Genomic DNA, 14662 nt, shown 5'->3' with positions numbered 1-14662 from the left:
GTATCTCTAATGTTTGTTAGAAAAGCGATGCCGACAATGAGAGATTTCCAGACCTGATATCGAGATGATTCTTGAAAAGTATCTTGTAAGGTCGCACATGGTGGGGACAGTGGCATTACAAGTAATTGTGGCCCGTTTAACCAACTGTTAATTTAAATGACTCACAGTACTCAAGTGTAACACTTAGTAGCATTATATCACCAAGGGGTGAAGGAAAAATAGCAGAATAATGGCAATACTTACCGGACTGTATAACAATTGCACTATGACCTCTTTTCTCTCTCGCTCTTTTGTATCGTTTCGCTCCAAGCCAACCTTTGGTGTAGGCCTGCATTACTACAACTCTGCCTATCACTTCTCGCAACAGCAAGTTCAATTGCTCCACATGGTAATACTTCAGAAACACCTGAAACACAGGAAGAGCTTGCATTAGCATAGACTGTCAATCAATATTACATACACTTTGAATTACTGCCTTAATGGTCTGTGTTCAGGGCATCAACAACTGTTAATTTCTTGTCCTTCCTTTATGGATCTAAGCCAATGGGGAGGATAAAGGACATTCTCTCAACCTGGCTAAAAATCCAGAAGGCACTAAAGGAAAAGTCAGCTTGTTCTCCTGGTATGACCCAGACCTTGGACTGCACTTTCCTGAATCTGAGCCAGTCACTTTCCGCTCCCCAGACTTGAAATAAAGATAATTCTTTGTTCTTAGCCAGCACCTATAATTCCCCATCTAACCACAGCTCACCCTGCTTAAAACATCATGACACAGACCTATGTTCTGTAATTCCTTGACACATAAACTATGTTAGAGCGATAAAACCACGTTCTATTCCTGAATAATCATAACACTTATCTGACCCTAATAAGTAAATAAGTTACTTACCTGTAACTTTGGTTCTCCAGTACTGGAAACGTTCATAGATTCCCATGCTTGTTTCATTCCCAGTCGTCGGAATGGGAGTCCCCGGTATACATAAAATAGCAATAGAAACCATTACCAAAACAGAAACGAGCCCTAGGCCCATTCTTGTTTTGCAACCTATCCTCCTCTTTTTGTAAAAGAGACCAATGAAAATGAACAACCACTCAGAATAGCCTCACCCCTTAGAACACTCCTGAGAGAAGCTCAGAACCTCAGATTTGTGTAGCCCTTGTCTAACCACATCACCGAAGAAGCTAGAGGCTGAGCTTTCCCAGCGGAGGAGGGTGAGTCGCATGGGAATCTATGAAAGTTTCCATTACTGAAGAACGAAAGTTACAGGTAAGTAACTTATTTTCTTACTCCAGTATTAGAACTTTCATAGATTCCCATGCTTGTATCAGAGTAGCTAGCAGTTATCCGCACATTTTTGGAACCATGACCACTATAAAACCAAGAACAAAGCAATAGCATTTTCACCATAATCACAATTTCAATGTTCAATAACATACTTAGAAACTTTAGAAAATATAAACACATGAGGTTAAAAAATGTGCAAGAGCTGAAAAAACAGTAACATGGAAGGAGGGAAGGCGGGATGAAAGAGTGTGAGAAGTTGGCCTGATATGTAGTGTTTCCAATTCTGGAACCACTTGGTATCAGTCCAAACAAACCCCAAAGATGTCAGGTTGTAAGTCAACCTTGTAGACAAGCTATCCTAGTGGTAGCATGGACTAAGCAGCCTTAAAGGCTTAACTTAAGAGGTCGTGTTAAGCGAGCTGTTTTACCACATACAATCCTGTAATCAAATGAAAGGACACCACACAAGTATATATTGTAAAAATATATGTATTTATTTCTAAATTACTCCCCAGTACTCTTTATGAGGAAAGGGGCACAAGCGTTAAATCAAAAGCACAGTAAAACATATAAAGTTGCACAATTATGGATGAGGGCGGGTGGCCACTCAAACCATATACTAAAAAAATGGTATAAGGAACACTTATCGAACAGTGGTTAGGCCTAGGGCCTAGAGATTCGCTGGGAGCAGTCAGGACTAGCAATGCTGAAGTCGGGTGAAGCCCACAGGAGACGGGTGCAGCACGGAAAGTGCGGCGCGCACCAATGCAAAGTCAATGGTGCGTAAAAGTTGGATAAAGTGAATTAAATGATACTTCCGCTGAACCTAGGAACACAAAACTTTAGACACAGACCCTAGAGGTGTGTACCAGTGTAAGGACACCGGCGTTGCAAAGTTACCTCACCCACAGGCCGTGGGTGTACAGGGTCGAAGTGGCGTCGGGTTCTGTCACGCAGGTTCTTGGGGCTTGAAGCTGTTGCAGCTGCAGGCGCTGTGAAGCAGAAGTGTCCGGTGCGATCCAAGGGGGGATCGAAGTAGAAAAGTACCTGAAAGCAGAGGGGACAGAGTCTGGGTCACTCAGCAGTGACCAGGGTGGAACCAGGACGGAACCAGGCAATGTCGGGCGCAATCAGGCGGTTGTCGATAGGCTTCTCTCCGCTGTCACGTGGGCTCTGGGGCATCTGCGACGTCCAGGAGCAGGTCACGATCTGTCCCACGTAGGCTCTCGCCGTCAGCACCGTCGGCTTCAAGATTGCAGCAAACAGCACTTGGCAAAAGCAATCCACGCAGAACCGGGAGATTGCTTATCACTCGAACCAGGAGGGTCAGAGTGGGGGCTCCTTTTCACAGGAGCTGGTGCAGATCTGGAGCAACCAGAAAAGCAAGTCGTATTTCAGTTTTCGTCGGCACAGGGGCCACAAGCCAGCTGGCAAGTGACCGGGCCAACGCGTCGAGCGCACACAGGCAGAAGGGCCCCACGCAGCACTCGTCGAGTGTGGAGGGGTGAGCTTTGGTGCAAGTGGAGCTCGGGGCTGGGGCTTCTCAAACCCCGGTGTACAGCTTCGAGGGTCACTCGTGGGCTGCACGGTCAGCGTCTCGTGGCCTTTCCAAGATGGCGTGCCCCACGCTTCCGGTCGCCTCCACGGGTCTCAGCTCTGCAGGGACTGTGGATCGGGCAGGTAGAAGGCAGGCAAGCTTGATCTCGTCGATCTCTGTCACTCGAGTTCCGGCGGGAACTGCAACAAAGCAAGGGTCGAGGGCTGGATGGTACCTGTTTGCACAGGGTGGTCACTCCTTGACCACAAGGGAGATTCTTCAGTCTTCTCACGTCGTGTAGAAAGTCGAAGGGTCCAGAATTCGTTTCTTATGTTTCTTCAGGATGATCTGAGGTCCGTTGGGACTGCTCCCCCTCTTATTCGAATCTGGGGGGTTGGACATCCTGCTAGGTCCCCTCCTATGGGTGGGACCCAGGAAGGGGGTGGTTACACCCCTCTCCTTTGATCCTGGCCGCGCTGGGACAGGGGCTGGGAGGCCCCAGAACCGGTTTGGCCGGATCCTGCAAGGGGCAGCCTTGTGCTCCCCAGGCAGTGTCTGGTTTCTTTGAAACCTCCCTACTCCAATCCACTATCTCCTGTCTGGGGTGGTTTGACACCGCCCTGTGACAGGAAACTCTTTGTCCAGGCCTCCTCTGCCGGGTTTCGGTCAGCAGCAGGAGGCCAGACCCGTGTCTGTGGCAGGGGCATCCATTTTGTGGATCTGAGGCTCATTTTAAATCAACCGCGTTTCAGTAAAGTAACATGTCTTCTCCCTCTAGAAGGGTGGAATGCTACCCCCGTCGCCAGAACTGGCGAGGGGGTAGTATTCCAATTCGTATGACACCTTACACGACATGTTTTGATAAAGCCAAACCAAAGTTGCTATATAACCGCGAGGATTATAAGGCGCTTAAGAGTATATAGTATGGCATTATCCCGGATCAGCTTAGGGAGTTGTTCCCGACAGCTGCAGACAGGCTCAGCTCATGCCAGAGCTCCATCTCACATAAAACCACGCACTCTGCCTCCAGGATTGATGAGGCCTTCCATAGGAGTGGCTCACAGGCTATATATGTGTCCAGATATAGGTTTAGATATAGGTATACTATATCTAAGCAAGGGGTGATTACACCCACTTGCCCCAGCTGAGTGATCAGCCAGTTGTGTCAATTTAAGAACCAGCCAGGGGTGGCAAAAGCTATGCTTCAGCCCCTGGTAGGCCTTGGTGGCACCTATGCCCTGAGCACCTATAGTGCATGGTACAGGGGCTGACAAGGAGTCCATTTCCAATTGTGGTATGTACCTATAGCACATGTATTATAAATTTAGAGAGAGAACAGCAGGCTGGGGGTCTGATTAGCAGGCCCACAGCCTCAGTAAGTCGAAAACCAGTGAAGCAAAAAGCAAAAATTGGGGTGACCATAGGATAGCAGACCCTACTCTCCTACATAACCCCCCCCCCAAACGCAGGGACATTAAACTTAACCTTGACCAGATAAGTCTTCATGTTCTAAGTGGAAGTACCTGGAGAGACCATCTGCATTACCATGGTCAGTCCCTGGGCGGTGCTCCACTGTAAAGTCCATCCCCTGTAGGGAAATGGACCACCTGAGCAGTTTGGGATTTTCACCCTTCATCTGATTTAGCCACAAGAGGGGCTTATGGTCTGTCTGAATTAGGAAGTGAGTACCAAACAAGTATGGCCTCAACTTCTTCAGGGCCCAAACCACAGCAAAGGCCTCCCTCTCAATAGCTGACCAACGTTTCTCCCTGGGGGTCAGCCTTCTGCTAATAAAAGCAATGGGCTGGTCTTGACCATCTTGATTAAGTTGTGAAAGCACAGCTCCCACCCCCAACTCAGAAGCATCTGTCTGTACAATGAACTGTTTGGAGTAGTCAGGACTCTTCAGGATAGGTGCAGAGCACATGGCCTTCTTCAGGTCATCAAATGCCTTTTGACAGCTAACTGTCCACTGAACCTTTTTGGGCATCTTCTTGGATGTCAAGTCATTCAATGGTGTCACAATGGACCCATAGTTCTTTACAAATTTTCTGTAATACCCAGTCAGGCCCAAGAAGGCTCTGACTTGTGTCTGGGTAGTTGGAGGAGCCCAGTCCTGTATGGTCTGGATCTTGCTCTCCAGTGGTTGAACTTGACCCCCACCTACTAGGTGGCCCAAGTACACAACCTTGCTCTGCCCTATCTGGCACTTAGTAGCCTTGATAGTCAGGCCTGCCTTTTGCAGGGCCTCCAGAACCTTCTTCAGGTGGATCAGGTGATCCTCCCAGGTGGAGCTAAAGACAGCAATATCATCTAGATATGCTGCACAAAAGTCATCCAACCCAGCAAGGACTTGATTCACCAACCTTTGGAAGGTGGCAGGTGCATTCTTCAAGCCAAAGGGCATTACCACAAATTGGTAATGTCCACTAGGGGTCGAAAATGCTGTTTTGGCTTTTGACTCCTCAGCTAGTCTGATTTGCCAGTAGCCAGCTGTCAAATCAAATGTGCTCAGAAACTTGGCAGAAGCCAATTTATCAATGAGCTCATCTGCTCTTGGAATGGGATGAGCATCTGTCCTAGTGACAGCATTGAGACCTCTGTAGTCCACACAAAACCTCATTTCTCTCTTCCCATCTTTGGTATGAGGTTTTGGCACAAGGACCACTGGGCTAGCCCATGGGCTCTCTGATGGCTCAATCACTCCAAGCTCCAACATCTTTTGCACCTCAGCCTTTATACAATCCCTGACATGGTCAGGTTGCATGTAGATCTTATTCTTCACAGGCAGATTGTCACCAGTGTCCACCTCATGGGTGCACCAGTTAGTCTGACTGGGTGTGAGTGAAAACAAATGTCTGTGGGCCTGCAACACCTGTCTGCAGTCCACCTGTTGCTGCTCAGTGAGGCTGCCTGCCAAGGCTACTCCATCAACTGAACCATCATCAGGGTTCTGGGAAAGCAGGTCTGGGAGAGGGTCACTCTCTTCCTCCTGTTCCCCATCTGTGGCCATGAGGAGACTCATGTCCTCCCTGTCAACAAATGCTTTCAATCTGTTTACATGGAGCACCCTGTGGGGGCTCCTAGGGGTGCCAAAGTCAACCATGTAGGTGACTTCTCCCTTCTTTTCAATGATAGGGTAGGGTCCAGTCCATTTGTCCTGGAGAGCTGCTGGCCCCACTGGGTCCAACACCCACACCTTCTGTCCTGGCTGGAACTCAACCATGACAGCCTTTTGGTCATGCCAAGCTTTCTGTAATTCTTGGCTTGTCTCAAGGTTTTTGGATGCTCTCTCCATGTATTCAGCCATCCTGGAGCAGAGACCAAGTACATAGTCCACAATGTCTAGTTTAGGCTTTTTGAGAGGTAACTCCCATCCTTCCTTCACCAAACTCAATGGACCTCTTACAGGGTGGCCAAACAAAAGTTCAAAAGGGCTGTAGCCAACCCCCTTCTGTGGGACCTCTCTGTAAGCAAAGAGCAAGCAGGGTAAAAGGATGTCCCATTTCCGCCTAAGCTTCTCTGGTAAACCTTTTATCATTCCCTTTAGGGTCTTGTTGAACCTTTCCACAAGCCCATTGCACTGTGGATGGCAGGGTGTGGTAAACTTATAGTTTAATCCACACTCTTTCCACATTGCTTTTAAGTATCCAGACATAAAGTTAGTACCTCTGTCTGAAAGAACCTCCTTTGGAAAGCCCACTCTTGAGAAAACTGCAATGAGGGCTTTTGCCACCACAGGAGCTGTGGTGGTCCTCAGGGGAATTGCTTCTGGGTACCTGGTGGCATGATCCACTACCACCAGTATAAATCTGTGCCCAGATGCTGTTTGAGGATCCATGGGACCCACAATGTCTATTCCAACTCTTTCAAAGGGTACCCCCACCACAGGTAGTGGTATCAGGGGGGCCTTTGTTGTGCCACCTGACTTACCACTGGCTTGGCAAGTGACACAGGAGCGACAAAACTCCTTGACATTTTCTGACATGTGAGGCCAGTGAAAGTGTGGAACAAGCCTGTCCCAAGTCTTATTCTGGCCTAAGTGTCCTGCAAGGGGAATATCATGGGCCAAGGTAAGAAGGAAGCCCCTAAACTTCAAAGGTATAACCAACCTCCTGGTTGTGCCAGGCTTGGGGTCTCTAGCCTCTGAATAAAGGAGTCCTTCATCCCAATACACCTTATGGGTACCTTGAGCATTCCCTGCAGCCTCAGCAGCAGCTTGCTGTCTGAGGGGTTCAAGTGAAGGGCAATCTAATTGAGCCTGCCCCAGGTCTGCCCTTGAGGGTCCCCCTGTCCCCAGAAACTCAACCTGTTCAGGTTCAAGCTCATTTGAGACAGTCTCCTCTTGGACTGCAGAATCAGTTTCCTGTGAAACTTGATCCTCAACCTGGGGCAAGGGGGAAGGCACAGCCTTAACCCTCTTGCTCCTCCTCTTGGGTTGTGGTTGGTCTATTGTTTCAAGATCCACCACTGGTTCAGGAAGGCACTTCTTAGCCTGAGACCTTGTCACTGCAAGGACATGAGCTGAAATCCCTAGCATTTCTACATGAGTCCTGTACTCTACTTCTGACCAAACTGAGCTTTCAAGATCATTGCCTAACAGACAGTCTACTGGGAGGTCTGCACTCACAACAACTTTCTTTAGGCCATCTACCCCTCCCCAGGAGAAGTTCACAACAGCCACACTATGTGAAGTAGTGGAGTTGCTTGCATTGGTCACTAGGTAACTTTCACCTAGTACAATCTGATCAGGGTCCACAAAGTCAGGTGTCACCATAGTGACACTGGCACAAGTGTCCCTGTAGGCCTGAGCCAGTTTCTCATTGATTAAGGGAGTCTGCCTATATTTGCCCAGGTTACTGGGGCTTACTGCAGTGGTCAAAGATAAGTCCACATCATATAGGAGAACTGCCTGTGTGGGGATTCTGACTAGGCCAGATTCCACCTCAGTACCCAGGGTCAACCCTACTAAACCCTTTGGCTGTGTACCACCACTGCTAACTGTACTAGGGGGTGCAGGTGCTTTAGGAGCTGCAGTGGTGGGGACTGGATTTTTCTTAGTGCATTCACTGCCCCAGTGTGAAACTGATTTGCAGGTATTACACCAAGGTTTCTTTGGGCCATCATTCTTCTTTTTCTTGTTTCCATTTTGGGAACCCCCCTCCTTATTGCTAGTTTGGGGGCCTGAAGACTTCTGGTCCTTTTCTTTATCTTTCTGATTCCCACCCTTCTGGTCTGTTTTCTTCTGGTCACCTTGGTTCTGGTTTTTCTGCTTAATCCTTGTTCTGACCCATTTGTCTGCCTTCTTTCCCAATTCTTGGGGAGAGGTCAGATCAGAGTCAACAAGGTATTGATGCAACAGCTGGTTCTGACAGTTATTAAGGATCTGTTCTCTCATCATAAGATTGTACAATCCTGTATAGTCTGAAACTTTACTTCCCTGCAGCCAACCCTCCAGAGCCTTAGTGGCACAATCTACAAAATCAGTCCAGTCCTGAGTCTGTGCTTTTTGGGTGTCTCTGAACAACAACCTGTATTGCTCAGTGGTTAGGCCAAACCCTTCAATAAGAGCACTCTTCAGAACAGAGTAGTTTTTGGCATCCTCAGGTCTAACAGTGAGGAGCCTGTCCCTCCCTTTCTCAGAAAAGGAGTACCATAAAATTGCTGCCCACTGGTCCTCAGGGACCTGCTGTACCATGCAGGCCCTCTCAAGAGCAGTCATCCATTTGTGGATATCATCCCCTTCCTTGTAGGGGGGCACAATTTTTGTCAGGTTTCTATTGTCATAGGCCCTGTCTTTTTCTTTAGGAACTTTGCTGCCACCAGTGGCATCTAAGCCACTTAATTTCTGTTCCCTAGCCAAGGTAAGTTTAGCTTGAGCCAAGGTAAGTTTAGCTTGAGCCAGAGCTACCTCCTCCCTCTCTATCTGGAGTTGGACAGCCCTCATTCTGGCCCTATGCTCTTTCCTCTGGGAGGGAGTCATCCCTCTCTGAGATTCTCTTGAGGCACTAGAAAGGTGAGAGTCCCCTGATAGAGATCTCTCCCTTCTGTTACCTGGGAGAATTTGGTTATGAGATCTGGGGAGGTGCTGGCCCTCTCCATTCCCATGTAGGTCTAGGTTGGCCTGGTTAAGCCTGGCAACCTGTACCTGGTTTCCCCTCTGATCCTGATCTTCAGGCTCTTCGACATCAGAGCCTTCCTCTTCCTCTTCCTCCTCCTCTTCTTCTGGAAGATTCTCATTCTCAGGGGAGTTTATCCCTTCACCTGATTCTAAGGGAGCCTGACTCACCTTATCTAGGTCATCCTTTTCTAGGAGAGCTATTAGGGAAGGAATGGTAGGGCCTCTGCCCTTTTTTAGCCCCCTGGCTGTGCACAAGGCACTCAGGTCTTTGTGGCTAAGGTTGTCATATCTGGATGTTGTCCCTATAGGATCAACTTCTACAGGAGCAGAGCCTGCGGCTCTATCTGTATCAGACATGACTGCTAGTGAGGTGTAAGTGATGCACTTACCTACACTAAGTGTTTTCCTACTGTACCTTGCTAGTGAGTTGTAGTCAGGGTGTGCTAATCCCTTTAATCTACAACTACTAAGTTCAGTAGAACTTAATATGCTAAGCTTTTGATTTATATGTACCTAGAGGTACTTGATGTGATCTTTCAATTTGATAAAGATTGCAATGGTAAAACAAACAGCAAGCTCAAATCCGCACCGCTGCACACCAATGTGAGAAGTTGGCCTGATATGTAGTGTTTCCAATTCTGGAACCACTTGGTATCAGTCCAAACAAACCCCAAAGATGTCAGGTTGTAAGTCAACCTTGTAGACAAGCTATCCTAGTGGTAGCATGGACTAAGCAGCCTTAAAGGCTTAACTTAAGAGGTCGTGTTAAGCGAGCTGTTTTACCACATACAATCCTGTAATCAAATGAAAGGACACCACACAAGTATATATTGTAAAAATATATGTATTTATTTCTAAATTACTCCCCAGTACTCTTTATGAGGAAAGGGGCACAAGCGTTAAATCAAAAGCACAGTAAAACATATAAAGTTGCACAATTATGGATGAGGGCGGGTGGCCACTCAAACCATATACTAAAAAAATGGTATAAGGAACACTTATCGAACAGTGGTTAGGCCTAGGGCCTAGAGATTCGCTGGGAGCAGTCAGGACTAGCAATGCTGAAGTCGGGTGAAGCCCACAGGAGACGGGTGCAGCACGGAAAGTGCGGCGCGCACCAATGCAAAGTCAATGGTGCGTAAAAGTTGGATAAAGTGAATTAAATGATACTTCCGCTGAACCTAGGAACACAAAACTTTAGACACAGACCCTAGAGGTGTGTACCAGTGTAAGGACACCGGCGTTGCAAAGTTACCTCACCCACAGGCCGTGGGTGCACAGGGTCGAAGTGGCGTCGGGTTCTGTCACGCAGGTTCTTGGGGCTTGAAGCTGTTGCAGCTGCAGGCGCTGTGAAGCAGAAGTGTCCGGTGCGATCCAAGGGGGGATCGAAGTAGAAAAGTACCTGAAAGCAGAGGGGACAGAGTCTGGGTCACTCAGCAGTGACCAGGGTGGAACCAGGACGGAACCAGGCAATGTCGGGCGCAATCAGGCGGTTGTCGATAGGCTTCTCTCCGCTGTCACGTGGGCTCTGGGGCATCTGCGACGTCCAGGAGCAGGTCACGATCTGTCCCACGTAGGCTCTCGCCGTCAGCACCGTCGGCTTCAAGATTGCAGCAAACAGCACTTGGCAAAAGCAATCCACGCAGAACCGGGAGATTGCTTATCACTCGAACCAGGAGGGTCAGAGTGGGGGCTCTTTTTCACAGGAGCTGGTGCAGATCTGGAGCAACCAGAAAAGCAAGTCGTATTTCAGTTTTCGTCGGCACAGGGGCCACAAGCCAGCTGGCAAGTGACCGGGCCAACGCGTCGAGCGCACACAGGCAGAAGGGCCCCACGCAGCACTCGTCGAGTGTGGAGGGGTGAGCTTTGGTGCAAGTGGAGCTCGGGGCTGGGGCTTCTCAAACCCCGGTGTACAGCTTCGAGGGTCACTCGTGGGCTGCACGGTCAGCGTCTCGTGGCCTTTCCAAGATGGCGTGCCCCACGCTTCCGGTCGCCTCCACGGGTCTCAGCTCTGCAGGGACTGTGGATCGGGCAGGTAGAAGGCAGGCAAGCTTGATCTCGTCGATCTCTGTCGCTCGAGTTCCGGCGGGAACTGCAACAAAGCAAGGGTCGAGGGCTGGATGGTACCTGTTTGCACAGGGTGGTCACTCCTTGACCACAAGGGAGATTCTTCAGTCTTCTCACGTCGTGTAGAAAGTCGAAGGGTCCAGAATTCGTTTCTTATGTTTCTTCAGGATGATCTGAGGTCCGTTGGGACTGCTCCCCCTCTTATTCGAATCTGGGGGGTTGGACATCCTGCTAGGTCCCCTCCTATGGGTAGGACCCAGGAAGGGGGTGGTTACACCCCTCTCCTTTGATCCTGGCCGCGCTGGGACAGGGGCTGGGAGGCCCCAGAACCGGTTTGGCCGGATCCTGCAAGGGGCAGCCTTGTGCTCCCCAGGCAGTGTCTGGTTTCTTTGAAACCTCCCTACTCCAATCCACTATCTCCTGTCTGGGGTGGTTTGACACCGCCCTGTGACAGGAAACTCTTTGTCCAGGCCTCCTCTGCCGGGTTTCGGTCAGCAGCAGGAGGCCAGACCCGTGTCTGTGGCAGGGGCATCCATTTTGTGGATCTGAGGCTCATTTTAAATCAACCGCGTTTCAGTAAAGTAACATGTCTTCTCCCTCTAGAAGGGTGGAATGCTACCCCCGTCGCCAGAACTGGCGAGGGGGTAGTATTCCAATTCGTATGACACCTTACACGACATGTTTTGATAAAGCCAAACCAAAGTTTATTTTATTTATTTATTTATTGAACTTGTATTGCGCACAGCTACCCGCAATGGGTTTCCCGGCGCCAGGGACAGACTGAAGAAGAAAACAAGCAATTGCTGAAAGAGAAGAAAAACAGAACCGAAGAACTTAGAACAGAAGAGTCTTCAATTTTTTGCGGAAAGCAAGAAGACTAGTTTCTGTTTTTAGCGCCAACGGGAGAGCATTCCACATCTTAGGTCCTAGATATGCGAATGAACGGCCTCCCATTTTTGCCAGTCGGATTCTAGGAATCACAAGATTGCCATTGTTGGATGACCTAAGAGAGCGGCCAGGCTGATATGGCTGGGCAAGATTGTGCAGGTAGATGGGAGCAAAACCCTGACGAATCTTAAATAGGAAGCACAAAGTTTTGAAGACCACACAATCAGAAATTTTTAACCAGTGAAGGTCACGCAGAGCTTGCATTGCGGACGTTCTACGTGGAACATTGCGCAGCAGGCGAGCAGCTGAGTTCTGTACAACCTGGAGTTTATTGATTGTGGCTTTATCTGCTCCTAGATAGAGCACATTGCCATAGTCGATGCGGGACATCACAAGGGCTTGTACGACAGTTCTTCGAGTGGACTCAGGCAACATCCATATGATCTTCTGCAGCCAGCGTAGAGTATTAAAACAGATTGCAGCGACCTTAGTTGCCTGCTGCCTCATCGAGAGTTTATCGTCGATCAGGACACCGAGGTTACGAGCAACAGGCACGGGGGTAGGCAGCGGACCCATATCACTGGGCCAGTGTCTAGAGCCCCACAGATCTTTATGTTTGCCTAGTATGATCACCTCGGTCTTGTCACCGTTGAGCTTTAGCAGATGCGCTTGCATCCAAGCTGCAACACGAGAAAGGCCAGTTTTAAGGGCAGAAGTGTCCTGAGCCCTGCTGCTAGACAAAGAAAACACAATCTGCGTGTCGTCTGCATATGAGTATATAGACAGACCGGCGTCCTCTACGATAGAAGCAAGTGGTCTGATGTAAATATTGAACAACAGAGGGCTCAATATAGACCCTTGAGGGACGCCGTAAGCAGAGGAGTGAATCGCAGATTCAGCTTTGTTTGAAAAAACCTGAAAGGTGCGCTCATTGAGAAATGAGGCCACCCAGGCAAGCGCTGGTCCAACAACACCAAGGGAGCAGAGAGACTCCAATAAGATGGAATGGGACACGGTATCGAAAGCAGCGCTTAAATCAAGAAGAATAAGCGCAAAGGTCTCACCGCTATCGATACCGTGTCGGAGTCGCTCAGTCACCCCAAGGAGTGCGGATTCAGTGGAATAATTAGCGCGAAAGCCTGATTGGGATGGATGAAGATATCCCACGTTTTCAACAAACTCATTGAGCTGGGTGTTAACATGGCGCTCCAATATTTTGGAACAGGCTGGCAGCAGGGATATAGGCCTGAAGTTGGCAAGATTTGTGATGTCAGCACCAGATTTTTTAAGCAGGGGGACGACCATGGCATGTTTCCAGTCCTGTTCCACCCGAGATTCAGTGAGAGAGATGTTAAGTAGCCTCATTAGGAATCTCCGTGGTTCAAGGTCAAGTTGTTTCAGTATCTTCATAGGGACTGGGTCCCGCGGGGAACCTGACCTGATGCTTTTTAAACAAGACAGGAAGGAGGAGTCATCAAATGGTGTCCAGTTGTGAATGAACTCAGTAGGGGAGACGGAAGCATTGCAGAAAGAACCGGGTTGAGAGAGATCAATTGGAGGTGGAAGGGAGGCCAAAGATTGATAAATGCCCTCAACCTTGGATATAAAAAAGTCTGCAATGGCATTACATTGTATACCATCTAAAGCCGGCAGCGCGGGAGTGGTATCAGCTCCTGTGAGTTTCTTAACTGTGGCAAAGAGAGTCCGGGGACAATTTTGCACTGAAGTGATTGTGGAGGCGATGTAAGAGGCCTTAGCACGTTTACAGTTTGCGTGATAGAATTTTAGTTCTTCTTTGTAAATCACTTTAGAAGGAGCGGAGTAAGACATCCTCCACTTCCTCTCCAGGGCTTTACATTTGGCACGTTGGATTTTCAGCTCATCCGAGTACCAAGGTGCTGGTGGGCGCAAGGATCTACATTTGCTGCTAGACCGAGGAACGAGAGCCGACACTGCATCTGTCAACCAACCAGAAATGGGAGCATTCAGATTCTGCTCAGTGTTGATAAAGGATGGAATTGTCTCAGTCAGACGCAGATTAAAAGCGGCTACATCAAGTCTGTCCCAGCGATAAGATGATTTAATTTCCTCCACGTAAACACTGGCCGAGTATAGACCAGGTGGTAGCACGAAATGTATCGCATAATGATCAGACCAGACGAGCGGACGCGCCGAGTAAGTGCAGTCAAATGAAAGAGTAGAAATGATTGGATCCAAGAGATGACCAGCAAGATGAGTAGCTCCGGAATTACAAAGTTTGAGGTTAAAAACCTCAAGATCAGAGAGAAAAGATTTATTGAGGGGATTATTGACATCGTCTAAATGGATGTTTAAATCACCGAGAATGGTGAAATTATTCGATTTTAGTAGTGTTGCTGATAGGCAATCAATGAGTGAGGTAATCCATGACGCGGCATTACCGGGCGGCCGATAAATTAGCAGACCGGAGAGCGTCATTCGAGGATTAATCATGAGTTTAAACAATGCTGCCTCACTACCTGGAAGATGTAATAGTTCCAGTTTACATTGGTAAATAGATTTAAAAATGATTGCAATTCCACCACCTTTACCTGAGGGTCTATCCTGATGCAGCACAACATAGTTGGGAGGAATAGCTGCAGCAATGTCCGGACCCGAGCTGGCGTGTATCCAAGTCTCGGTCAGGAACAGAGCGTCAGGGGATTCCTCAGTTATGAAATCGAAGATGTTTAATTTATTCTTAGGAAGCGATCTACAATTTAGGCTCCAAAGATGGAGCGGGGAA

The 14662-nt window shown here is 48.6% G+C and overlaps 1 protein-coding gene across 1 annotated transcript in view; it reads right to left on the bottom strand.

The window, feature by feature from the left end:
* The window catches only part of MYO3B (myosin IIIB), a 1488954-nt gene that overhangs the window by 551809 nt on the left and 922483 nt on the right, over positions 1-14662 (bottom strand). Inside the window, exon 20 of the mRNA XM_086956107.1 lies at positions 244-406. Within this exon, the coding sequence (XP_086812233.1) occupies positions 244-406 (163 nt within the window). The remainder of the gene's footprint in view (positions 1-243; positions 407-14662) is intronic.

This window comes from Lissotriton vulgaris, chromosome 2_1 (genome assembly GCF_964263255.1).
Source record: "Lissotriton vulgaris chromosome 2_1, aLisVul1.2, whole genome shotgun sequence".
Classification (NCBI taxonomy): domain Eukaryota; kingdom Metazoa; phylum Chordata; class Amphibia; order Caudata; family Salamandridae; genus Lissotriton; species Lissotriton vulgaris.
The sequence above is the reverse complement of the archived record's forward strand: the minus strand, read 5'-3'. Positions and strand labels throughout refer to the sequence as shown.